The sequence below is a fragment of the Dipteris shenzhenensis genome, chromosome 25 (genome assembly GCF_047967505.1).
Source record: "Dipteris shenzhenensis isolate YYH24624 ecotype China chromosome 25, Dip_SZ_1.0, whole genome shotgun sequence".
Classification (NCBI taxonomy): Eukaryota; Viridiplantae; Streptophyta; class Polypodiopsida; order Gleicheniales; family Dipteridaceae; genus Dipteris; species Dipteris shenzhenensis.
In genome coordinates, this window is record NC_141620.1 from 4,567,816 (window position 1) to 4,593,484 (window position 25,669).

The 25,669-nt window shown below is 45.7% G+C and overlaps 1 protein-coding gene across 7 annotated transcripts in view; it reads left to right on the plus strand.

Annotated features, from left to right (window-relative positions):
• Positions 1–1,068: 1,068 nt before the first annotated feature.
• LOC147885337 (TLC ATP/ADP transporter) overlaps positions 1,069–25,669 on the plus strand; it is a 68,022-nt gene continuing 43,421 nt past the window's right edge. For 3 of the 7 annotated variants that reach the window (XM_087396593.1, XM_087396592.1, XM_087396591.1), the window contains exons 1-6: positions 1,069–1,306; positions 2,368–2,531; positions 14,162–14,260; positions 25,083–25,178; positions 25,356–25,424; positions 25,530–25,626. In XM_087396593.1, the coding sequence (XP_087252719.1) occupies positions 14,174–14,260; positions 25,083–25,178; positions 25,356–25,424; positions 25,530–25,626 (349 nt within the window). In that variant the 5' untranslated portion in view covers positions 1,069–1,306; positions 2,368–2,531; positions 14,162–14,173. The remainder of the gene's footprint in view (positions 1,307–2,367; positions 2,532–14,161; positions 14,261–25,082; positions 25,179–25,355; positions 25,425–25,529; positions 25,627–25,669) is intronic. The other 4 variants (XM_087396594.1, XM_087396595.1, XM_087396597.1 and 1 more) reach the window with 4 other exon arrangements.

The following is a 25,669-nucleotide window of genomic DNA, read 5'->3' on the forward strand; positions in this document are numbered from 1 at the left end:
CTACCACCATTAGACTCTTAGGAGGTTTCAAAATCGGGTGCCGACGGATCGATGGATGCCAAATTTGTTAATGAAAATTTGCACTCAGGGTCTTGGGCTTTCACATGTATCAAGACACTGCTCCAAAAAAAAGGAGCTGATTGTTGACTCATGCCTAGGTGAGAGACTAAACTTGGGCAGGCCATATTGCTACCCAAGACAATGTTCGGGGGAAGCCTACTAATCAGCACACTACACACAAGATTCAAACATGGGTCTCCCAGGCTAGAGCCTATTACATCAATCATTGGACTAGCTTCTTTTGATGAAGCTAGGAGCAACATTTATGAATAAATTTAGGTGCTCATCTGCATATTGTGAGTCCAAAAACGGATAGACACTCGTTTCTCTCTCTAAAAGTGGTGGATAAGGGTTCCTCCTATTTGCGTACGGATGTGAAACCCATGTTAGACTTCTTGGACTACCACCCTTGGACTCTTAGACTACCATAAGATCTTGGACTACTGCAACATCACACGGTCCTCTATTAGCATTGGATTAAGGACATTAACTTGGGAGAAGCAATGGTCCTTGAGGGATGCATGGCATGGAAGGAGGAAAAGGAATTCTAGATACAGGGACTTTGTTAGGAACTTATTGAAGAAACTTGGTGTTGGATGGTTGCAAATAGCTTGATGGGGCAAAGATATTATCTACTTCGCTTAGAATGCCATAGTTGTAGAAGGCTTTACTCAAGTCAATTGTGATGCTCCTAGGATGGAAAGATCTATCCTAGCAAGCACATGGAGGGTGCTTTGTGTTGAAATGATCTCCTTCTATAATTTATATTCAATGGTGAAAATAGTGAGGTTTTGTGGTTCAATCCTTTTCTTTTTTTGTGTTTTCTATTGTAATGAGTTGCTGATATAAAAGGCTCCATGCTTACTTGACATATGTGGGGTTGTTCTTGGAAGCTCTTATACTAAGCCTATGGGGGTGGTTTTGTGAAGCTCTGATATGTATTATGAAGCCTACGATCATTGTGTTAGTAATATGTATTATGAAGCCTACGATCATTGTGTTAGTATTTGTGGCAATGTAAAAATTTGGAACAATTGCTTGGTGACATTGCATTGGAGCTTTGCTGGAGAAGCGATGGCGAACGCGTACATCCAACAACTGCAACTCTAAACATCGACTACAGTTTTCTGTCGCCTCTGCGCGAATGACAATGCTTCCCTGCTTACACGCCTTCGTTGGGCACTTCGTTACCGTGCATCCCCACGAGATGCCCACGTTGCTCCATGCTTGCTCATCCTTCTTCTTTGTAAGTGAACGTCAACCTCTACCTTCCGCTTGGCCCAGTCGTTTGAGTCAGATGGACAATCGCGATGCCATACCTCCACAATGTAGCGGCATAATTGGGACCGATCCTGGTCCTGGCTTTGCTCGTTATCCGACGGAATCATGTCACAAGACGCGTAGACACGGCCGCCGTTCATGGTCTGCTAAGTTGGAAGATATGCTCATCGCAACAGTTACTGCGGCAAAAAACACGAAAAAGAGAGAAAGATGTACGAGTTACTTCGGCACAGACAAACTATTGCTTTCCTTCGAGGTTTTAAAACTTTGCAAGCCTGGAATTTTGCGACTGATCACAACAAGATGGAGTCCACTTGGGACGTGGCACCTGCAGTACTAGCCGAGCGCCACACTTCCAAGGAGACAAGGACATTGTCTCTAGAGTAGAGGACCAATGACCTTGATCAAGCGTCAACTAATGTGGAAGATATGCGAGGATACTACAACCTAGTTATCCTATATTGACACTAGCTGGTTATCCTTTACAAATTTCTGGCTCCTTTGGTCTAGTGATCTTCACATATGATGGTTATTTTGTCCACGTTTACCACTGGTCTACTCCTTTGACCTCACAATATCATCAGCAGGCACCATGTGGCCTCAAGTGGTGCTTTACACCCCTCCTCCCTACAAGTATCCAGGATGCTTAAAAAAGGGTCAGAGATTTGAGATTAATCAGATGCTGCCACTGAAAACTTCAGATAGACCTTCCCTGGTTCTTAAAAGAGTTTTTCTTTTTTCTCAAGGAAGGTGTGTCTGCGTGCACACATGCCGTGCATGTGTGTGTTTGTGTGTGAGAGAGACGTCATGTAGCTAGAGCATACTGCATGTTTCTAGATTAACTTTTGTGACGTTTAGATGCAGCTTCTATACGTTGCCCAAACTATCCCAAGAAAATATCGTAGTCTTCTGTACTTTTAAGCTTTTAGAGGCAAGCTTAAATTGGCGAAGTGCTATGTGGCTTATGAAGGTACTATGGAAAAAGGTTGATCTGATATTAATTTTGCTTTGGGTGGTGGATGACAGCTGTTGAGCGCTTATTTCATGATCACCCCCTTCAGGGATGAGGCGGCCATCTCTTTGGGGACTGGTGTTCTGCCCATGCTTTTCATTGCATCACTGTTGCTGACCCTTATCGCCGCCCGATTTCATCATATTTTCTTTCTCTACCTTTCACATCAAAATCAAAGGTACGGCCATGTGCCATACAGGGTGCTTTCTTCAACAGCATGATTTTGCAAATCCCTTAGTTCTTTTGCAGCTTTCATCGCTGGTGTATGAGTGTTGCAAAAATGGATGTCTTTATGACATCATATTGCTGTTGGTTTTGGAAGCATTAAATATTGGGACAAATAACAATGCAGTAAAGAAAGAGAGGATAACACACGTGATTATGTAGGCATTCTGGGAATCTTATAATTGCACCTTATTTGTACCAGCCTGCTACTGTTGTAAAAGGATCTTCACGTGTATTCTAGAGGATAATTTCAACACACGGGATAGGATTTTTTGGGTAAGTCAAACTGGTAAAATTGTTAAGGACCTAACTGAGCTTTATGTTAAAGTTTGGCATCTCATAGTGAGAGAGGGCTTATTTGTAGGTGTGCCAGTCTGGAGTGAGGAGTAGGGAGAGAGTTACCCTGGCCTGATTTAGGTTTGCTGGTTCAGGCAAACCTGGCCCTTGGTCAAGGCTGAGGTGGGGCCTAGTTGGGCACTCAACCAAAACTGACCTGACCTGACCCTGCTTGGGTCGGATCAACCCAACCTGCTGGTTGGGTTAGGCTGACCTACTGGTCGGCCAGTCGGTCAGCCTATTGCTGGCTGACCAGGCTGGGTGGGGGTCCTATAAAAGGCCTCTCCCCTCTCATTCATTCCAAATCTTGTCCAGGGGTCACTTGGAGATACTATCCCCATACAAGGCACCACTGTCTCCGTCTCCTTCTCACATGCTAGGCTCGGTCACTCACGGATCTTGTGGTTTTGATCTTAACTTTGGATTGGGTCTCCATTCTCCTCTCAATAGAGATTCGACAATGAACGCTACCACTACTGCTCCTTCATCAGGACATCAGGCTCCTGCCTCTCTCTAGTACGTCCTTAGCTCCTGCAACTATAGTTATATCCCCTCCGCGACACCAGACATGACCACCTGACGCAGTTGCCACCTGAGCAGGTCCCACCATTTTTGCAGCTTCTACCTTGTCCCTTTAGGCTGATTGTCCTCCCCTTGAGAATGATATGTTAGACTTTTACATTGCATCATCCTCTGGGCAGTCTTTCTCCATTGAGGTACACTGGTAGGCGCAGACTGAAGATTATCAAAAACTCCTTTGTGAGCTCAAGCGCAGAAGGTCTCTCGTGGACATAGAGGAGGAGGACCTCGACCAGAGAGTGACAGTTCCCTTGGCGCAACACCTTAACAGCCGGCTCTATCTGATCCACAGCTTTCTTAGTATGGATACCCTCACACTTGTGGAGGACTTGGATAAATTGGAGGATCGGAAGATAGACATTTTAAGATACGGGGTCGCTATGCGTGGGCAAAGCGATCTATGTACATGGCACAGCGGATCCTTGATGACCCGTTTGCTCAACTTGGTGCAGCACTTCTCAACTCCTCATGGCATACCTAGTCAGCACCTACGATTGGAGTACGAGCGTCTCACACGCACACATCAACGGGAATGGTAGTCACAGCTTGAAGCCAAAGAGGCACTCTGCAAAATGCACTGGAAGAGCTTCAAGAGAAGCATCGCCTTAAGCAAGAGGGATGGGGGGCTGAAAAGCAAACACTTACAGTTCAGCGTGCAGCATTGCAGGAGGAGCTTACTTTGCTTCAGGCCGCATACATGCGAGACTGCCGCCGCTGAAACTCGAATAAGAGAGATCCAAGCAAAGCTTGCAGCCATGACACAGTGCCATACCACTCTTGAGGCATCCAATCAGTCCTTGCAGCAACAACTGTCTTCTCAAGAAGCTGAGCTCATCCTTCTCCAATTGCGCTATGATCACTACAAGTCGGGCTATCATTGCTATAAGGGCAAGTATGAGAACTTACGCAATATCATGGACACGATTGAGAAGGAGAAGCAGGACAATACACGCTCGGGAGGATCTGCAGCTCCATGACATACTCTCGGCGTCAGATTTGGTTTTTCTTTCTTGTGATCAGAGAGGTGTCCCTTCTATACATGGGAGTTTTGGTTTACTTTTCTTCCTGTGATCGAGCAAGCATTTTCTCCTCAACATGGACGCCGTCGTCTTTTTCTTTTTCGGTGATGTATCTGGTGACACTGTTCTACATAGCTCGGTGTTACTCTTGTATATAGCATGGTTTTGCTCTCATTAGCTTGGGTCATTTCCATAAGTTGTAAGTGCGAGCCACCATGATCATAACTAGATGCTGAAGCACTTTGAGATGAGGTGTGGGAAGCCCCCTGGGGTGTGGACTGGACACGATCCTCGTTTGAAATGACTGTGATATCTGGTCCAACATCCACTTTGTGTTGTTTTGGACAGGGAACTTCTCCGGGTAAGTTCCTGGAACTAGTGCGTTGGGAAACCTGCATGGGGAGGGGAGAGGAGCCTCGAAGGGAATCGGGATGACTCTTGGAACTCCTGGTATAGAAGGAAGCGAAGAGGGTATCCTTCGGTAGATGGGGTTATACTTGCGACAAGGTTGTTGCATGAACGTTGCCTGCAACAGAGGTGGGGAAACACATCACGTGGATAGGCAAGGAGGAGGGCACTGGAGAGAGAGGGGGAAGGTCACACCACAGGAGAGGCGAGGGGGGAGAGAAAGAAGTATGTATTAACATCCTCAGAAAGCCTCGTGGGCCTATGGGACAAGGTACGAAGTACACCAAAAAGGAAAATCTCATACAAGCCGCAAGGGGCTAGAGCGAATGGCGCGCTAGGGCCCTCGCTGAGTGCTAAACTAATCTACGGAGCTTAATAGCTCGAACAAAATCAGATCAGATACAAATATATGCAGAGACTAGCTGAAGTAGGCTGAGAGCTGGGACTGAGAAGCCGAAGCCCGGCACCGTGGTGGCTCTTCTGTGGGTGGCAAAAATGTCTCGGATCTTCTGTTGAGGTGTCTCACGCAGTGGTGGTAGGGGAGGGCGTGGTCTCCTTGATCTCTGAACCTGATGGGCTATGTTTAGAGTGACTCCCCCGTCTCGGGCGGTCTCCTATGAGGAAAGCTATGATAGGCCGGACCTCAATAGAGTGAATTCTAGTCGCTCTTTGTGCTGCAGGTGGTCTCTGCATTCCTCTCTCATCGATTTTTTTTTTTGGCGCAAAAAGTAGTGCTAGTTATATTGCTTGAAAACGAGAGTACAAGAGGGCCTAAAGGCCAGCGGGCTGCAATCGCAAAACGGATACAGCCCGAGGTAGCAAAATACTAATTACAAGCCTCTCAGGGCATAATCATCGATGTGTGGACAACAGCCACGGTGGGGGGGAGTAATGCCACTGAAGACTCTGAGCAGAGTGCTGGAAGAACAGCTCTCGATGGTCCCCAGTCGCGAAGGAAGCGCCATCTCTTCTCCTTCCCTGCCCGGGACTCCCCCTGAATCTGATCCCACTGACCCTTGAGCGTGTGAATGATCGTGCTCCAAATGTCCGCTAGGGTCTGGGTAGTAGAAGAAGCAGCCTGATCTCCTAATGTCTGTGTGCATCTGGAGGTCCAGATATGCCAGCCTGCAATACTCCCTACGATCTCCCAAACTGGGTGCCGAGTCATCGCTCTTGCATCTGTCTCTGTCAGATGCCAAGGGAAGCTGTCCATGTATGCCCAGGTGGCCTGCGTGATGAAGAAAACTGGATCCTGCCTAGAGAACTCATAAGCCAAGTGATGTCCCATCTCGGTGCTGCACCAGCAAACGGCTCCCCAAGTGACCGGTCCTAGCTCGAGTGCAGCCCTCGCTAAGATCCCCATGACTCCCTTCCACACTGTCTGAGCATGCGAGCAGCTCCAAAGGCGGTACTTCAGGGACGACTCCTCCTGAAAACACATCTGGCAGTGCCCCTCCTGCCCCATCTGCCTCAGCCAGCTGCCAACTGGTAGCCCCTTGTGGGCCACCATCCAAAGAAAGTAAGAGATCTTCCTCGGCCGCCAGCTTGCCCAAAGAGTCTTCCAGAATGTGCGAAGAAAGACCAGAGATATCCCTTGGGCATACCAACTATGTGCCTGTGTGGGTAGCCCGCACTGGAGAGCCCCAAGAGCACGCCTACCAGTACGCGCACTGTAAGAGAAGAAGGGGGTAGGGTTCTCTGAGGTCTCCAATGGTCTCTCATCGATCTAGGCTGCCCGCATGTCATCTATCTCCTCCTCCTCTACCCCACTGTGTCCTGGAGCTGATTCAAATGCATAAAAGTCTGTGACGTGTCGCTGTGCTCCTTCAGCCTTTGTATCCTGTGGTCCGGTCACCTCTTGCTGCTCTCTAACCTGTCGTAGTAGAGTCTCCCTGGTCGGCGGATCTCCAATAGGTATAGGCCAATGCAAACTTGGTCATGGAAGTGGATCAGTCGTGAGAGTGAGCCGAAGCCACTTCCCTCTCGGAAGAGGCAATGGTATCGCCCATTGATCTCATAGTAGGCTGGGCCAAGTACATAGAAAGCCACTCCTAGTGTGGATAGCATACAAATCTGCTGCTCTCTGGGTATGCCTACTGCTCTCCCTATCTCAATCCTCAAGTGATGAGATGAAACCTACATCTGTCCAATGGTGATCCTCAGTGCTTGTGAGACTCCTCTATCCTCGAGATACTAGGGTCTGATGATGAAACCCTCCTCTGATACTCTCAGGCTGTGATCATGATAGAACTAGGACTTGGTGGGGAGCTGGTCCCCCCCCAGTCTGAAATGTGTGGAGCTGAAGGAGATCTAGCCATATAATATGGTTAATCTCGTCTCGCGAGATTGACTTAGTGAGTGCGTCCATGTTGTATAGAAAGGGGGGGAGCTTGTCCATTTGAATACCATGCCTGGCAAACCATGTGGATATCTGTGCATACCATGTGTCTGCTCCACTCTCTGCTAGTCGTCTGGATGAGTCCATGGCCAGCCTCGGTAGTCTCCATCAAGGTAAGTCCCAGACTCTGTGGATGAAAGACACTGTCTGAAAGATGGCATCAACCTGTAGGGGAGTAATATGAACTCCGCCTACACTATTTCATTGGGACTAAGGGCTTCCTCCAGATCATCCTGGACCCCATAATTACGTGTAGCCGCTCAAATTTCTTCCACTCGGTCTTCGGTAGATCACATCCCAGAAGGGTGCTGCATACATAGCAGTCGGTCGCACGAGTGTGTCGAAGAGCCAGCTCTTCATCGATGGGTCTTGGAAGTGTGCCTAGAAGCACTGTCTCTCTAGTCGGGCCAAAGCACTCCACCCTCACGTGAGTCGTGCCTGGGTTGCATGTGTCATCATGAAGAGGGGTCTTGTGAAGACTGCTTCCAAATATGTGTAGGAATACACTATCTCCATTGGCTCACCATGGTAAGTGAAGCTGAGTCGACAGGTCACTGCATGTGAGTTGTTGAAGACCGTAACTTTGGTCTTCGAAGGTTGACAGTCAAGTCTCTCTTTCTGTAGAAACCCTCTAGATCCTCTAGATGTCTCTATAGCTGCTGAGATCCCTCTCTAGAACCAAGCCGATGGAGAGGAGGGGAGGGGGCGGCCATACAGGAGAGGTGAGGAGGAGAGGCGAGGGGGGGGGGCTGCATAGAGGAAGGAGGCGCACATAGGGGGAGAAAGGAGCCGCACAGAAGGGGAAAGGCGAGGTCTGGGGGATGCACAAAGGGCCAGGGCGCACAAGAGAAGCGAGGGGGGGCAGGAGAGGTGAGGGGAAAGGCGCGGAGAGAGGGAGGTGAGGGAGCAGGAGAGGTGAGGGGGGGGAGGCATAGAGAGTGAGCGAAGGGGTGGGGCAAGTGGGAAGTAGGAGAGGCGAGGGGGAGGGCTGCAAAAGGGAGACGAGGGGGATAGGAGGGGCGAGGGAGAGGTAGGGGGGAGGGCGCACAAAGTGGGCGAGGGGAGGGAGGAGAGGCAAGGGGGCTGTAGCAAGAGAGGTGAGGGGCCCAAGAGGGAGCAAGGGGGGTGCAAGAAGGGAGAGGGTGATGCAAGGGGGAGGGAGGTAGAAGACAAGAGGGTGGAGCAAGGGGGGTGTGGGAAGGGAGAGAGTGGTGCAAAGGGAAGGTAGGTAGAAGTCAAGTGGCTGGAGAGATGGCACCAAAATGGGGCTAAGATGGAAGCAATGGGCTGCCAAATGATGCAAGGGAGCATAAAAAGAGCGAGTGGTGGCTGAACTAGAGGGGGTGTTCTAAAAATAGTGAGTTGGCTGAAAATAGCATCAGGGTGGATAAGAATAGCTAGGTTGGTTCCAAAAGTAGCAAGAGATGGCCAAAAATAGCGAGAGCTCGACAAAATTAGCAAGTGCCGCCCCAAATAGCAAGAGTTATCCCAAGGACATCACGGGTGATAAGGGCGTTGCCCTCTTTTGAACCTTTCGACAGAAACCCCTTTGGAGGGTGACAACATTGTCACAAGGATGACCAAGTGATGAGGAGGTGACGAGGTTGAACATGGTGAAAGGAGGTGACAAGGTTGTCACTAAAATGACAGAGTGATGAGTGATCATGGTGAAAGGAGCTGACAAGGTTGTCACTGGAATGACCAAGTGACAAGGAGGTGACAAGGTTGTCACTGGGATGACGAAGTAACAAGAGTGATCATGGTGAAAGGAAGTGACAAGGTTGCCACTAGAATGACCAACTGACAAGGAGGTGACAAGGTTGTCATTGGGATGACCAAGTGACAAGAGTAATCATGGTGAAAGGAGGTGACAAGGTTGTCACTGGAATGACCAAGTGACAAAGAGGTGACAAGGTTGAACATGGTGAAAGGAGGTGACACGGTTGTCACTGGCATGACCAAGTGACAAAGTGACAAGAGGATCATGGTGAAAGGAGGTAACAAGGTTGTCACTTAACTGACCAAATGAAGTGGGTGAGAAGAGTGAACATGGTGAAAGGAGGTAACAATGTTGTCATTGAAATGACTAAATGAGGACGTGGCAAGGTTGTCCTGTTCCTAGGTATTTTGGGCTCCAGTTTGTGCAGAGATGGCATTCCAGGTGTTCCCCCTTACTTTGTTTCTCTAGAATGATGTGCCCCATTCCAGTAGGGGGGGCATGGTTCCTTAGTAACAATGGGAGGTGGACCTAGCTAGGGGAGGCAGAACAGAGCACATAGACAATTTTCTTCACGAAAGAGACTCAAAAAGATCCACACAATCTTGTCCACAAGTTCATTTGGTCGAACGTGCTTAAACCCATTAGATACACATGAGGCCTAATGAAATTGTCTTGCTTTCAAGAATTTATAGGCAATATGTATCCAAAACATCACGCCCACCCCGACTCCCCTTGCTGCCCTCTCTCAGCCTCTCCCTGCCTCCCTCCCAGCCCCCCTCTCCTCCCTCCCCTCAGCCCCTTCCCCTGCCCTCTACCCCCGCCCCCTCAGCCCCTTCCCCTGCCCTGTACCCTCGCCCCCTACCCCTGCCTCTCTCAGCCCCATCCCCGCCCCCTAACTCTGCCTCTCTCAGCCCCTACCCCCGCCCCCTAACTCCGCCTCCCTCAGCTCCTCCTCCCGCCTCTTCAGCCCCTCTTCTTGACCTCCCTTTCCCCCTCGCCCCTTGCCTCACCCCTCCCTTCCTCCCTCAGCCTCTTGCCTCACCCCTCCTCTAGCTTCTCCTCTCAGCCCTCCCCCCCCTTTTTCCACCTCTCCTTCCCTTCCTAGCCTCTTTTCACCTCCTCACTCTACCCCTCTCTCCGCCTCACCCTTAGCCTCCACCCTCTTCTCTATCCTAGCAGCTTTTTAGTCGGATAGAGCTCAACACAGCGTTCGAGTTGGCCTTCCCACCTCGATTGGCGATGGCTTTGCCTTTAGCCAATCCTCGCCCACTTCCACCAGCCGCGAAAACCATCACATTCTCAAAAGACAAGTTGCAGGAGCTCAGAAAAGATACAGAGCAAAAGAGCTCTCGGCATCGCTCTTTGCTCGTATCCATGGGTCCCACCATTCCAGTGTGTGTGTGCGTGCGCGCGCATGCGCGTACACACACATGTAGGCTAAGCTTGTAAAACCTTCTTAGGTTGTTTTTTATTTCCCGGATGTAGCAGGTACAATGCTTCAAGCCAGTCCTTTGGCATTGAGCTCCAGGAGGATTTCCTTTACACCCTTCTCATTGGGTTTTGACCCTGTGGAGGAGGAAGACCGACCGTTTTCACTCTTCCTCAGATTCCCTGGACTCCCTCATGTGTACCCTCGACTCTTATCTTCCATTGGAGTCGCTTTCGAGATGGTCACCGAGATCCCCCCCTCCCTAGGATGCCTTCTTCAGCAATAGAGGTAGTCAGATTGGACGGGGTACCACGTGTTAGGGTCATTGTCTCTGACCCTAACATCATGGATGACCACATCATGCTCCAGCGTCCAGATGGCTCATTCTTTAGGTAGAGAGTCGAGATCGCTGGGAGACAGGATCAGTGTAGGATTTGTAGGATCCCTAGGCACTTTGCCAGAGATCGCCTAAGGAAGAGAAAAAAGAAAAGGCCTAAAAGGTCCACGGGTGTAGCGTCTGTGATAGCACCATCTCGGTTGGACCTACTTCACGATCTACCGCACATCCTACCGCTTCTCGCGTAGCTAGACCTTCCACCTCTCACCCAAGACCGTCGGCTACAACCTCTCGTCTTGATCTTCGTTTAGAGCGCGAATGGGACCTTCAGTATGTCTTGTTCCTGTCGCCCCCCATTGGGTGCCAGTCAGAGTTGTTGAGCCAGTTCCACCTCAGGAGGCTACTAATGGTGCCATGGACCCTCCCTTACAGGCAAGAGATATTCCTTTCCTAGTTCCTTGTGCTGATGAAGTTGCATGTGAAGGAGCTTTCTCCTAAGGCTAATGCTACTTTTATGGCCGAAGTCCATCAGCAGTCCCCTTTCTCTCTTGCTCCTACTTTTTGACCTCTTAACAAAGGCAAGGGGACTGTCACTTCTACTCCTTCATCCACAGGGATCCTCCGCACACGTGCGCCAGGAGCATCATTCAGGAATTCTTTTGCAGTTCTAGCAGACATGGTAGAGTTTGAGTTAGAGGAGTTTGTACCCTCTACCCTTGGGGAGCACCTTGTGGAGATCACTGTGGATAGAGCTTCCCCTTCTGTAGGTGTGGGAGTGCTTTCCTCAGTTGACTTCCCTTCTCTTGATAGGAGGAATTTTTCCCAAGAGAGGGATATCTCTACTACCAGATCGGGTAGTGTTACCGGGAGTCCCATTCATATTCTCATGATTTAGGAACACAAACTTGATGTCAGGGATTGTGCCAAGTTGGGTAAGCTTCTCTTAGGGCATACTTTTTGGTCACCTGCCTTGGGCACTAGGGGAGGTACTTGCATTTCCATCTCTTCTTCGATGCTATCCTTCGTGATTGGACATGGGATCATAGTTCCCTCTAGAGCTTAGTGGATCATACTTTTGATTGGTGGGTGTATGGTTGGTTTCTTGAACCTCTATGCCCCCAATTCAAGAGGGGACTCTGTCCTTCTATGGACGATGCTTTCCACACTCAGCCACAGTCATTCCTGTTTTCTTGGTCAAACAGGAGGTTGCAGATGCCTATCCATGCACGGATTGACAGATTTTATGTGGATGATTGGGCTCTGGACAGAGGTGGGACAATATGCGTTACACCTGGGGTGTCCACGTGAGATTACTTTCCAGTTGTTCTGTTTGCTTCAGATCCTCATGTGAGGAGTCACTCTGCCAGTATCAGGATTCCAGATGCCTTCTACGTAGAGGAGGGCCTCACAGAGGCAGTGTTGTGGACTTGGGTATCTCACATGCACGATGGGCAGCTTTCTCGGTTAGATATAGCTGCAGCCCTCTCCGATATTAGTGACTTTTATCATTTAGTTGCTCATATGAGGAGAGGTGAGATCCTCAAGCAAGAGATAGGTATCCGCCAGCAGTTGGCTGCTCTTCAGAGGGAAGAGCAAAAGAGGCCTACAGATGCTTGGGTTTAGGAGCGCCTTGCTATAGCAAGGATTCAGCAGCAGTCATTTAGATCAGAGAGCAGAGTATGTCTTTCATGCCAGAGAGTCATTTTGGACTTAGACGGGAGGTAGAGTCAGCAAACAGTTCTTCTCTACTCTTGGTTTGACGGCATCTGGATGTGTCTGTAAAACTCCATGTGAGTCAACAAGCTGTGAAACGCTCTCCTTACTAGGTGGCCACAGATTTCAATGCCTCCCTTCTTACAGCAGCAGATCCTGACACTGAGGCCAGAGATGATGCTCAAGTTGTTATTTGGCAGCACTTACCTATGTTGGTGACTTGAGATATGATAGTCTCACTTGATGCACCATTCACCAACATAGAGTTCAGGACTGCTCTCTCTACCTTTCACAAGGGCAAGTGCCCTGGTTTAGATGGGCTTACACCCTCTTTCTTTATTTCATTTTGGGATCAGATTGGGGATCACATTACCTCAGCCCTGCAGGGCATTTGGGACTCGGGTGAGATGTTAAACTCACTTACGGAGGGCCTCATTCATCTTATCCCAAAAGAGGGTTGCAGGAATTTAGTGTCTTAGTGGAGACCGATCACTCTGCTTGGTACTTTGCACAAAATTTTAGCAAAAGCAATCAGCCTTCGTATGCAGTCCTTTCTTTCAGATCTTATACAAGCAAACGGGCTTTGTGAATTGTAAACGATAACATCTTCTCATTTTGGGAGGCTTCTGACTAGGCTATTCATAATGGCCATAGGCTTGCCATTCTACTCTTGGATGAGAAAGCTAATGACAGAGTAGACTAAGGCTTTCTAGAGGGTACCCTCGTTCACTTTGGATTCACAGATGCATGGATCAGAGGGGTGTTAGTTCTCTACAGATCAGCCCATAGCCAGGTTCTTTTTGGTGGAGTCAGGGGAGACAGGTTTCAGATTACCAGAGCAGTTCGTCAGGGATGCCCTTTATCCCCCTTTCTCTTTTTATTTGTGGCCAAGCTATGAGCTATTATCTTAGAGCTCAAGCTGATATTATATGGCTGAGGCTTTCGTTGAGGCAGGAGGATGAGCTATTGGATAGTGAGTTGGTACACATCTGTTTTTTTGGATGCCACACCACAAACACTCATCTTGTTCAGGACAGTCTTCGATTTGTTTTGCATGGTAGCAGGGGCTCATATTAATTGTAACAAGTCAAATGGCTTTTGGATTAGTGATGAGGACACTCCAGACTGGGGGAATGACATAGGATTCACTTGGATCCAGAGGGGTGTTTCCATCAAGTACCTAAGATGCTAGCTTGGTGTGGGCATCTCTCCAGCATAGTAGTTTGCTCCCGTGTTGGAGAGCATCAAGAGGAAACTCGTTTTTTGGAGTTCTGCCAGACATGACCTTGCATCCAGAGTGGTGGTTGTGAACCATGTATTATTGGCTACTGCTTGGTTGTAGAAATTAATGTGTTTATATGCAGTTTTGGGTGTGTGTACGTAGATGTTGATTGTCATCATGATGACTTGGATGTATCTTTTTTAGAGGTGTTTTCCCACTGCTTTTGATTTTTCAGAATAGTCTTTTCTTTAACTATTCTCATTGTAAAAACTTTTCTTAATATATATACAGTGGTTTCACCCCCCAAAAAAAAAAAAATTGTGTACGTAGATGTTCCCTTTGTGAATATGTTTTATAACAGATTGTCAATACTAAATGCTTTTGGAATTTTAGGGTCTTAATCTTTGCTTGTTCTGCTCCAGGCGCTTCTCATCATGTATAGATTTTTTGGCACAACTTTGGTTCTATTCTTCATGTTGTACATCATGGAACCAATAAAAGCTTCCTCAGTATCAACCAAGGTAAGGAAATCCATACTTTATTTAGTATATTTTTTACACTGAGCAAAGTAGCTTTCTTTAAGACTCTCTACTACCTTCCTTTAGTGCACACTCCCATTATACTACAAACACTGCAGCACACTCCGCCCCCACCTCCCTGCCTTCCCCCTCCCCTGCACGCACACCCACACCCACACACTGACCATGCATGCACATACGATTAAAGTTTTCAAATATTTAATACTGTGTAGAAGAGGCAATGGCTAGTGCGTGTTTGATACATCCTCAAATTATGCACATTCAAAGTAATGTTTTCAAATGTTTAATACAGTACAGAAGGCAATGGCTAGTGCTAAGGGATATGGTAGGGTGGTGTGTTTATCATGCATGGATATTGTATTTCTTTTCGTATTTGGGGTCTAGCTGCACCTTTCTACCGTTTTCTCCTTTGAACTATGTTTTCATCTCGTTGGGATCCTGCATACTTTGCTAGTATCTTTTATATCTACTTAGGGTCCTGGGTTCCTTTGAACTTTTCCCTGTATCATTTCTTGAAATTTGGCTCCTCATATTTCTTTTTAGAGCATGCAATTGATGGTTGGGAAGTGGCTGTATGTCGGACACCCAAATTGAAGGAGAATTTGTGGTCGAAATTCAGATGTGCTAAATGCATTGATACAGACAAGCGTTCAATCGCTGGTGGCAGCTTTTGATTGTTAAGGAATCTTGGGCAAGAAACTGACACTGTTTTTGTGACATATCCATCATGAGCTAGAGTAAGAGGAAATACTTCATTTGGCGTATCTGCATAGCTGTGTTGCAACGAGGTCGGATTCAAAGGCTTGTTGCTATGAGTGGCCTAGACTTAAAAACTGTTTGATCCCAGTGTATTGATGATATCCTCTGTTCGTGTTCTTGTGTATAGCCCATCCTGAGAATCTTTTAAAGGTACTAAAGGGCCACCACAGTCCAATTCTTTTTCCTGTATTTGTAGCTTTTGTAGTCTTCTAATCAGGGGCATGCACGGGTCAAATTGACAAATGCCATCCTGAAATCCACAAATCAATAGTACTCTCTAATGTTTTGCCTTGCCCTCCTTAATGATCACTTTGAAAGCGATGACAACTGACTTTGTTTTCCTATCCTTTGCAAGGCCACTGATATGGCTCTCCAATATTGTGCCTAGTATGTGGCTATGTCATAACCAATCATGATTGTGTGGCAACCATGTGCATCAATGGAATCGCTCACCTTGAGAATGGGTATAATGGAGCTTTTTTTCCCAGCATAAATGGAACTAGTTCTTGTTACTTCATTAAAAGTTGGGCCAAGATGGGAGGCTACATCCAACGCCTCAAACCGTGTGCAAGGTATTCCTTGTGGAGACCTTCAAGGTCTTTGGCCCTCCCATGTGAAGTTTCAAGATAGCACGTCTAATTTTCTTCTATCAAAGGTAGAGGTTGAGTTAAATATGGGAATCATTGAGAGATGTAGATACAACTGCTTGAGAACCTGCTCTAATGTGTGGCTTGGTCTAAATCCCTAGGTCTATGCTGGGTGAAGAGGAATTTTCTCTGGAAATTTCGGTCAAAATTTTAGGGTCACTACTCAATAGAAGCTGAACCTTCCCCTTCATTCTTGGCAATGAAGGCCCTCTTTATACTGCAGAATAGCTGCCTGCAAGTTATCCCAATTTATCTCAGAAAGAGAAGGTAAATCCCTAGTCGTTTGAAGAAACACTCCTTACCCAAATAATGTTTGAGAGACACACTTCACTAAGTGAGTTTTCTCAAGCAACTGTTTGTCAGCAAATAATGACTTTGCAATGGTCCATGTCACCAATCTTGCTTGGCCTCTATAGATATGAGTTGTTGATGTTTATTGACACCATTGGTAGAGAGGGGTCACTGTTGGCCCAAACAACAGTGATGATATTCCTTTATGCTGATGATGTGGTTCTCTGCTGGTGGCCAAACAAAAAACTTGCATGACCTATGGATTTATGTGATCAGAGGGACTTGAAGGTCAATCTTGACAAAAGCAATATTATAATCTTCAACACTTTTAGACTAGCCATACACAAGGAATCCTCATGTACTGCAGAGAGCCTGTTGGGATAGTCTTGTCATATGTATATGAGTCACGTCTTTAAGACCATCGACTTCTCCATGGAGATAACTTCTTGGCACAAATGTAGAACGGACATGTCTCCCTGTGAGAGTAGAGTTTTAATGCTTCCAGGCATAGTGCTAAGATCCATAAATGACAAATTACTCCTTTTTGCTTACTAGTCAAACTAACTGCTAACACCCCCCCCCCCCCCCCCCAAACCCCTCCTACCATCACTCATGGGATTTGCACCAGCCCCATTGGACCTTGGTTAGAGTAGACATGAGTGGATGGCAAATGCCATTGTTGTACAGATAGAGTTGATAGAGACGATACCCCATTGTCTCTGGGGATGCCCAATGGCACAGTGGATATGGTGAACAGCTTTGAGGATAGTGGCTAGCACTTAATGGATGTAGAGAGACCTGGCATCCTAAATCCAAAACCAGCCCCCCAATCTAGAGTGTCCTCATCACGGATCCCAAAGCCATTGGATTTGTTCCAATTAATGTATGCACCAGCTACAGTACAAAACGAATCCAAGGCTGCCTTCAAAGAAATGAGTGTCCGAGCGGCGAGGAGTGGCTTCTAAAAAGACAGCAGTGTCATCTGCCAACTCATAGTCTATGTCATATGAGTTCCTCATTATGTCTTAGGGGGAGCTTCAGCCCAAAAGTATCAGCTTGTGATCTAAGAAAAAAACTCATAGCTTCAACCACAAAGGGAAAAAGAAAAGGGGCGAGGGGGCATCCCTGAACTCTCTCCCATGATTCCTCTAAGAAAGCACGGTTGCGGGCTGATTTGTACAAAGAGGAGAAGCTTGTAATCCATGCATCTAAGAATCCAAAACGATCCTCTAGGAAATCCCAATCTACCTTGTCATAAGCTTTTTCAAAATCCAAGAGTAGAATGGCTAATTTCTGGCCACTATGCATAGCTCAAGCCGAAAGCTTGCCAAAAAGAAAAGATATTATCAAAAATTCTCCTTCCATGCACAAAGCCCGTCTGTGTGTCATGGATGAGGTCCGAAAGAAAGGGCTGCAATTGTAAGCTAATTACTTTCACCATAATTTTATACAAGGTGCCCAAGAGAGTTATAGGTCTCCATTGTGACACCAAATCTCGGCAAACTCCCTTTGGATTGACTCCGAATGAGATGGATGAGACCCTCTATAAGTGATCCAGAGTCCCAAATACCTTGCAGGGCTGAGGTGATGTGATCCTGAATCTCATCCCAACAGGCGATAAAGAACGTTGGGGGAGAACCCGGGCACTTGCCCTTATGAAGAACAAGAAGAGAAGTCCGGAATTCCATATCAGTGAAAGGCACATCTAACGAGATCCTCATATCCTGTTTCACCAATAATGGAATATGTTGCCAAAGTTAAACTCCGGTTTCATCTCTGACTGCTGTGGCAGGATTTGCTGCAAGAAGGGAGGCATGAAAATCAGTAGCTATCCGCATGACATCATCTAGATAAGTATGCAAAACCTTGTCTGAGTCGATGAGCTGAGTGACACTTTCTCTACTATGTCTTAGGCTGTGAACAGAGAAGGAATACTTATTGACTTTACCACCCATCTGACTTTGAAAGGACTCTCATGCATGAAAGGTATACTCTTCTCTTTGATCTAGCAATACCAACTATTGCCTCACCACAGGTGGAAGGCACGGATTCCCCATCCGGAAAGTTTGCTAGATTTGCTAGGGCCGAAAAGTTCAGGCTTGGCATCAGGGTACATAAAATGCTTGCAATTGAAACTAGAGAGACGATGTGTACAACCCCCTTTCCTCAGTCCATAAGGGAGGATGCGGGCAAAGGATGAGCTTGCTCAGAAGAACCAAGACCACAAAGATTTGCAATAGGGGAAGATGTGGGGGGGGACTGAAGGGAGGGTGTGTGGCTAGGGGAGCAGGCGGAGGTGAAGGGGAGGGGGGGGGCTGGGGAGAAGGGGGGGAGGCGGGGGGGGCTGAGAGGGGTAGCAGGAGGTAGGAGGGGGTAGCTGAGAGGAGCGCAAGGGGGTAGGTGGGAGTAGGAAGGGGGAGGCGGGGTGAAGTCAAGGGGGGCAGGGGGAGCAAGAAGAGAGGGCAGAAGGCGGGGGGCTAAGAGGGGAGGAGGGAGGGCTGAGAGGGGAGAGGGGGGGCTGAGGAGGCTGAGGGGAGAGAGGGTACTGAGGGAGGGGGCTGAGGGGAAGAGCTGCAGCTCCTGTTTCTAAGGCATGATGATGCATAAATAGAAGTTCCTTTTCTCTTGGGAAAAAGACAAAAGAGCCATATCTATGAAAGGCAATATGAACAAGTACAATAACAGATATGCTGCTATCGACAGCTCAAAAGTGCAGGTCTTTAGAAACGTAGTATAGTTGCTTATGCTTGGGCACTGATGACGACATAAGCATTGCTTGGCTCGCTAGGTATGTCTACCTTTTGTTTTTTTAAAAAAAATTGTTAGCTCATTTTTCTTCTCTTTAGAACAACCTGAATATGAATTGAAACGATTGGATATATTCTAGTTTAGAGAGAAAGAGAGAGAGAGAGAGAGAGAGAGAGAGAGAGAGAGAGAGAGAAGTGCAGGAATGCCAAATAATCACTGGTATGACCAAGATTATAAGGATGCAGATAGAGCCTGGAAAACAACAGCCACAGTCAAGAAAGAGACAAAGCACGAGCATAAAACGGGTGGTAATGAACAAAAAAAGAATATTTCTGAAGAGCAAATAGATTGAGAGCTTTGAGGAGCTGAGACAGAATCCCAAAAAGTTCTTTCAGAAATTGCATGGTAACAAGCCTCAAGAGAGGAAAGCACAATGGGAAGGCATGATCCGTTTATGCGAACTGCGAGGGCTATTAAATGGCAATATGAGGATGGCATGTCGAGCTCGCCCTTGCAGAATCAGCAGAAGCAATCCTAGGGCGCAGGTCTTATATGCTATAGCAGGGTGGTGAAGAAAAGTTGAGAAAGGACAAGCACCACATTATTCCTCCCCCCCATTTATCCCCCTTCCCCCTCCTTCCCCCATCTCTCATGCTCTAATAGGATTTTTCACTACTTGGGGTCCCTTCTTACTCCAATCACACATTTCAAGTTGAAGTTTCAAGTCTACCGTATGTTTTTAAAAATCCTTTACGGTTTTAAAATTTCATTGCCATGGAGAGTTATCCATGACATGCATTTGAGGTTTTTTGAATTGCATGGTATGGAATCTCAAGATTCGAGATGATATGGAGTTTAAAAGGGATTTAGTGTAGAGGTTATGCGTGCTTTATAGATTAGAGTACGTGCGATTGTGTTTTACTGTCATCCTTAAAGTCACTCAACACCTCAGAGAGGCCACATATTGATTCTATGAGATAGTTCTAACAGAGTTAGCACAACCGCTGGTAGATGGATCGTGCTCGAAGGGAAAAGCTGTTACAAGCAGGGACATTGGGGTTAAGCAAGGCTGCCTCCTCTCACAGACCCTTTTTTCCCTCTTTATCAATGATTTGATTTGTGGACAGCAAAGAGGGTGTCCGGATTGCTGGGGATGCTCTACTACTGCTTATCTATGTAGATGATGTGATATTTTGCGCAAAGATAAAGGAGAACTTGCAAGCACATTTGGATGCATTGAGAGAATTCTGCAGTCACTTGGGAATGCAGGTCAGTATAGACAAGATAAAAATAATGGTGATTGGGACACGAAATAATCAGATTGTTATCACCTTCAATGGAGAGCCCTGGGAAATAGTTAACACATATAAGCATTGTGACATGAAGTTAGGGGTAATAAACTTCACGCACCTCTTCACTTCTTGCTGCTTTCAAACTGAGTGATAGAGATATTCATCACTGGGAAAGGGACATTAAAAAGAAGCTTTTATACCAAGAGACCATACCATACTATCCTCCCTTATATGAGAATGAAGATGGTAACATCCCAAGTGATACTTATATATATATATCGAGGAGTTTGCAAGGGCTGATTGGATCGGATGGGTAGGTTCCGGGGAAACATTGCACCTCCTTCATACATACCTTTACAATTAGCTCAAAACACTCTGCAAACTGTCATTAGACACAGAGGCCTATAACTTTCAGTAGAGACATGATATCAAATATTCAAACACATACCGAGATGCGCCTTGAAATGGGCTTTGCTCTGATATAAGTTTCGTAAGAAACATAGAAGCGGTCGGAAAGATATGGGTAGTTTACTGGACGGGGGTAAAAACTGTCTGAAAAAGAAACAGTCACACACAAAGAGTCATAGATTTTTGGTTTGACATCTAATACTATAACTGAAGACATAAGATGATGCTCCTTGAAGAGAGCTTCACACTGATATAAGTTTTGTCCAAATCGAACCACCGAGCGAAAATTTATGAGCAAAATACTAACAGGGGGTTAAACTGTCATGAAAAACACCTACTCCTTCTACTTGGGCCGACTTGGGATAATACTACCTCCATGCTTAGACTTCATCAACGATCCAAGTGCCTTAGAGGTCGCCTAGGAGGGAAGGAAGAGCTTTCTTTGTGGCTTAGGAAATAGATAAACCATGTATGCGCAATGAGCGGCCGAATAGACAGGACTTTTGAGCACTTTGGAAGAGAAAACAATGGAAAAAGGGAAGAGACACTCAAGAGAGAGAACCCGAAGTGACCTTCATTACCAATAGAGTGAGACTCCACTCCAATGTAACTCAAAATACTACAAACACAAGGGAGAAGAAGCGGTTTTATTCGTACAAGAGGGAGCGGAAGCTGCAAGACTACTCATAGAGAGAGAATGAACTAGAGAGAGATGGACTCAAGAGTCTACATAAGAGAATATCTACAAGAGGGAGAGAAGGCTCATGGAAGAGGCTTGAGGAGACTAGGGCTACAGCAACATGAGACCTAATGGTGGAAGAGATGATGAACAAGGGAGAGAAGGGCTCCTTTTATAGAGATTTTGTCACCTTCCTTTATCCATTTACAATTGCTGCCTATAGATTCCTTTCCCCATCAATCACATAAGCTCGTATGTCACCATCCATGTCCTTTTTGGCTACTCTTGCCATATGTTCCATCAAAAGATGCTCAAGACTCTTAAAATATTGAGAAAGTTAAGAGCCTCCCCACATTTAGCCCATAGGGACCCTCTCTTTTTCATATGTTCACATCCTCCTTATTCCACATAGGAATTCTAGAAGGATTCCTCTTGACTCCACACTCCTCCACATGCCTTCCACATGCTTGGCATGTGATCTCTCTTATATTATTGGAACACATGGACATGAGCCCACCTCTTTATATGACTCACTCTTCCTATTTTCTAAAAACCCCATAATATCCCATACACAAATAACTCTTACCCCATACCAAGGTATTTATCATTCATACACATGGTATTTACAATGATCCATTCCACTCATCCTCTCAATCTCATACAATATCTTAGAAAATAGAAATAAGTGAGAGCCGCTTAGCTATCACCAAACATAGAGGAAAACAATACCAATGCCAAATAAAAAAATATCAATTTTTGGCATCATAGTATCTAGGGCTGCATTCCATAGACAACAACAAATGAAATGCATGTGTGAAGCGGAGGATTCTAGGAGCCTTGAAGCATTTGTATAGCTTCCAGAATAAATGCAAGAAAGCACACCTGTGGAATTGGGAAATGAGAAAGTTTCTATATACAATGCTAGTGCAGACAGTAATCCTTTACGGGTGTCCAGCTTGGGCACCCCGACTCTCTAGGATCTACTTGGAAAGAATAGAGACTTTACATAAACGTTTCTAACAGGGGAAAGGTATAGACACCCTACCCTATCCTACTGATTGAAATAGTTATGACACCTCTAGAAGGGGAGGCATTATGTCGATTCATGGCTTACCTCAATAAAGTTGAGAAGATGGATGTCAGTAGGATACCACACAAGGAGATGGAAGCCACTTAAAAATCTTCCGGTATATCAGTGGTGGCTGTTATATCCCAAGATTCCATCCATTTCATTTCCTCCCTGTGCCATTGCATATATTTTAAAAGGTAGATCAAAGCATTGAAGTATGGGTCATTGGGCTGGTCATCATCCATGTACATATGGTGTTACATATATTCATATGTTGTATAAATTGATAGATGGATAGGCACATAGAGGACTCTAGAAAGGATGTAAGTCTTTGTGTGAAAAGTCCTTATGTACTTACGGCAACCTTGATGTAGTGTTCAGTATATATTGTATCATGTTCATCTTTTTGGTATGTATATATTGTATCATGTTCTCCTTTTTTATATGATAGAGAGTGAACATTTTGTATAGCCAATTGTGTGTTTTCTCTCTCATCCTCTTTGCTATTTGCAATTAGGGAGATATCAACGCAAAAAGCTGGGGGTGAAAATGCAATTTTACAAATAGGAAATTAACTCAATGGGCAGCTATGGAATGCAGAAATACCTTGGGGAAGACATATCAACATCTAAAAGGCATATAATCTGTAAAATTAGAATTAGCTCACATGATCTGGAGGTGGAGAGGAGCGTGTGGGCAAGACCTAAAATCCCTAAAGAAGAAAGGATCTGCAAAATCTGCCCAACAAGGTGGGTAGAAAATGAGCAGCATGTACTCCTAAGATGTAGAGCCTTCGCACACATCAGAGAAGGTTATGGGGACAACAAAGATAATTTGAACAATATGCGGAACAACTAGCCAAAAAGCTAGAAAGCTACTTGATATGGGTTTTGGAACACCTCAAGAAGGTATTTGAGCTAGCACACAAGTGGGTCCAACAAGTACTCATTAATAGCAAGTTTGTAATATCCTCTTTCATTGGATGTTAGGGGTCACTATTAGTTAATAGTGATGACTAGTCCCATAGATCCTGAGGGGTCTCACATGAACCTTAATAGAATCAGATCATATCATGTCTCTCTCTCTCTCTCTCTATATATATATATATATATATATATATATATATGGTTGGATCTACTCTAGCTCCATATGTCATGGATTTGGGGAGGGGACGAGGAGCTTCCACCAAGATTGAGTTCTATCACGATCACGTCCTGACATTGTATATATATATATATATGGTTGGATCTACTCCAGCTCCATATGTCATGGATTTGGGGAAGGGATGAGGAGTTCCCACCAAGATCGATTTCTATCACCATCACATCCTGAGATTGCCAAAGGATGGAGTGATTATGAGACCCGAGTACCTGGAGGATAGATGACTCTCATTGTGGAGGATTGCCATTGTGTAGATGCAGGTCTTGTCCCATTAGCCGAGGATCGAGGCAGGGGAAGTTGTAGGCACACCTAGAGAGTAGTGGATCTACAGGCTATGTACACCGGAGGAGGTGGACATAGAGGAGCATTTCATATGTGCTCGCTTGGTCTATTATGAGATTCGTGTAGACGATACCATTTCGGTTTTCAAGAATGACACGGTTTTGGGCCACTCTCTCAGCTGATAATTGAGATGCGACAACATCTCAGATTCACTCTTCTCACACTTTGGCCAGTATATGGACAGACACTATACATACATCGATGGTCATTTGGGCGAGCATGCAAGGGCTCTCTTGGGCAGCTTCTGCTAGGTGGGCTAGCTCTTTACAGAATGGAAGGGCTCCCCCTTCTTCTACAGGGTTGAGATGGCACTTTCAGCATCAACCTTGGTTGTTTTCTACCTCTTTCCCAGGAGTGTTTTTTTTCTCATACATTGCATGATGTATTTCCTCTTTGAGCTTGCTCTCACGGGTTTTGTTCATACTTAATAGAAGTCTTTTTTTTGGGGGGGGGGGAAATGAGCTGATTCAGATATTACTGAAACCTCTAAATACATGCTGTCATGTTCCTAGGTTTGACATTCTTTTAATACGTAAAAGTTATTTCTTGGATCTATGCCTTACTATTTAACTATTGCATGGAAAAAGAAACTGTCGTTTGGAGAAAAGAGTGTCAAAAACCTCAGCTTCAGACTAGAATGAGCAGGTGACCTTTGTGGAATAGTTGTTATTGTTGCTGTCTCAACAGCTGCAAGAAAACCATTTGCAGGCATTTTCCAATATTTGTAAATTATTTCTTGTAATGTCTCCCTCCCTTGATAGGTTCTGTGTAGCCAACCACCACCACTTAGCTCAAGGCTCATCAGAGAAGGTTGTCATTTATGACATCCTAAAACATGGGATAGAGCTCTTATTTTTCCACTAATGTGTTAAGTTGTCTTAGTCACAATCTTTCCATTGTGCAAAGATATTAATTTGATCATATTCTTGTGTTAATGTTCCTTTTTGTCTTCCTCCTGCTCCAACTGATAAACAGAATACTTTCTAGCACCAAAGAACTGGGGAAATTGGTGAGAATCAGCATCCATCAATCACCTTTGTACTGTGACCTTTTAGCCTTAGAGCAAGTCAAGGTTGTAAAGATGATGGACTTTGTTCACATCCTCCCTTGAAAAATACTTCTATTAAGTATGAAAAATACCTGCGTGAGCAAGCTCACAGCAGAAATACATCATGCTGTACATGAGGAAACCCCCCTAAAATAGGGAACAGAACTTTTTAGGCACTTCTTGGTTCACACTGTTGCACTCTGGGAAACAGGGATCAAAAGGTTGCTGGGTCTGAGAATTTTGGAACCCTAACCCATTTGAACTTTTGTGGATAGATGTGTTGGCATTGCATGAAAAGGTCTTCTAGATTCCCACTTTGTAATAGAAACATGAGGTGCTGTAGTTCTGCTTCCTCTGTAGGGTTACTTTGGTATGATGCCGACATTCAAGCGGGGAACCAAGAACGAAGTTAATCATCACAATATTATGGGTCTGCGAGCTTGTTTTTACATCTGGGTAAAATTCTCTTTGTGTTTGATGGATAAATTTTCCCTTAATCCAATGCATTCTTGTAGAAACTAGTTTAGGTTTTCCATTGTGAGTGATACGGAAAAAATTACACTTCACACTGTTTTTAAAAAGCCAATGTTTGGCTGCTTTATCGTAGGTCATCTTACAATCCGTTTGCTGTAGATTGCTCTGCTGAATCTCTTCACAACTTCATCTTTGTGGGCTCGGCTTGCTGATGTCATGAGCAGTGAGGTCATCTTGATTTTGGTTTTCTCCAACTATATATTGAGTTCATTTGCTTGGAGCCCAAGTTATATTCTGGGTGGTGGAATTGAACTTAAAGGCAACCATGTGCAGGCAGGATCAAGGCTCTTTGGATTTGTGGGTGCAGGAGCTACTCTAGGCCAACTAGTTGGATCTGTGGTTGCTGTTGTTATGGCTCCTTTTGGACCATGTATTATCCTTTCAATATGTGGCTTATTTATTCTTATTGCATG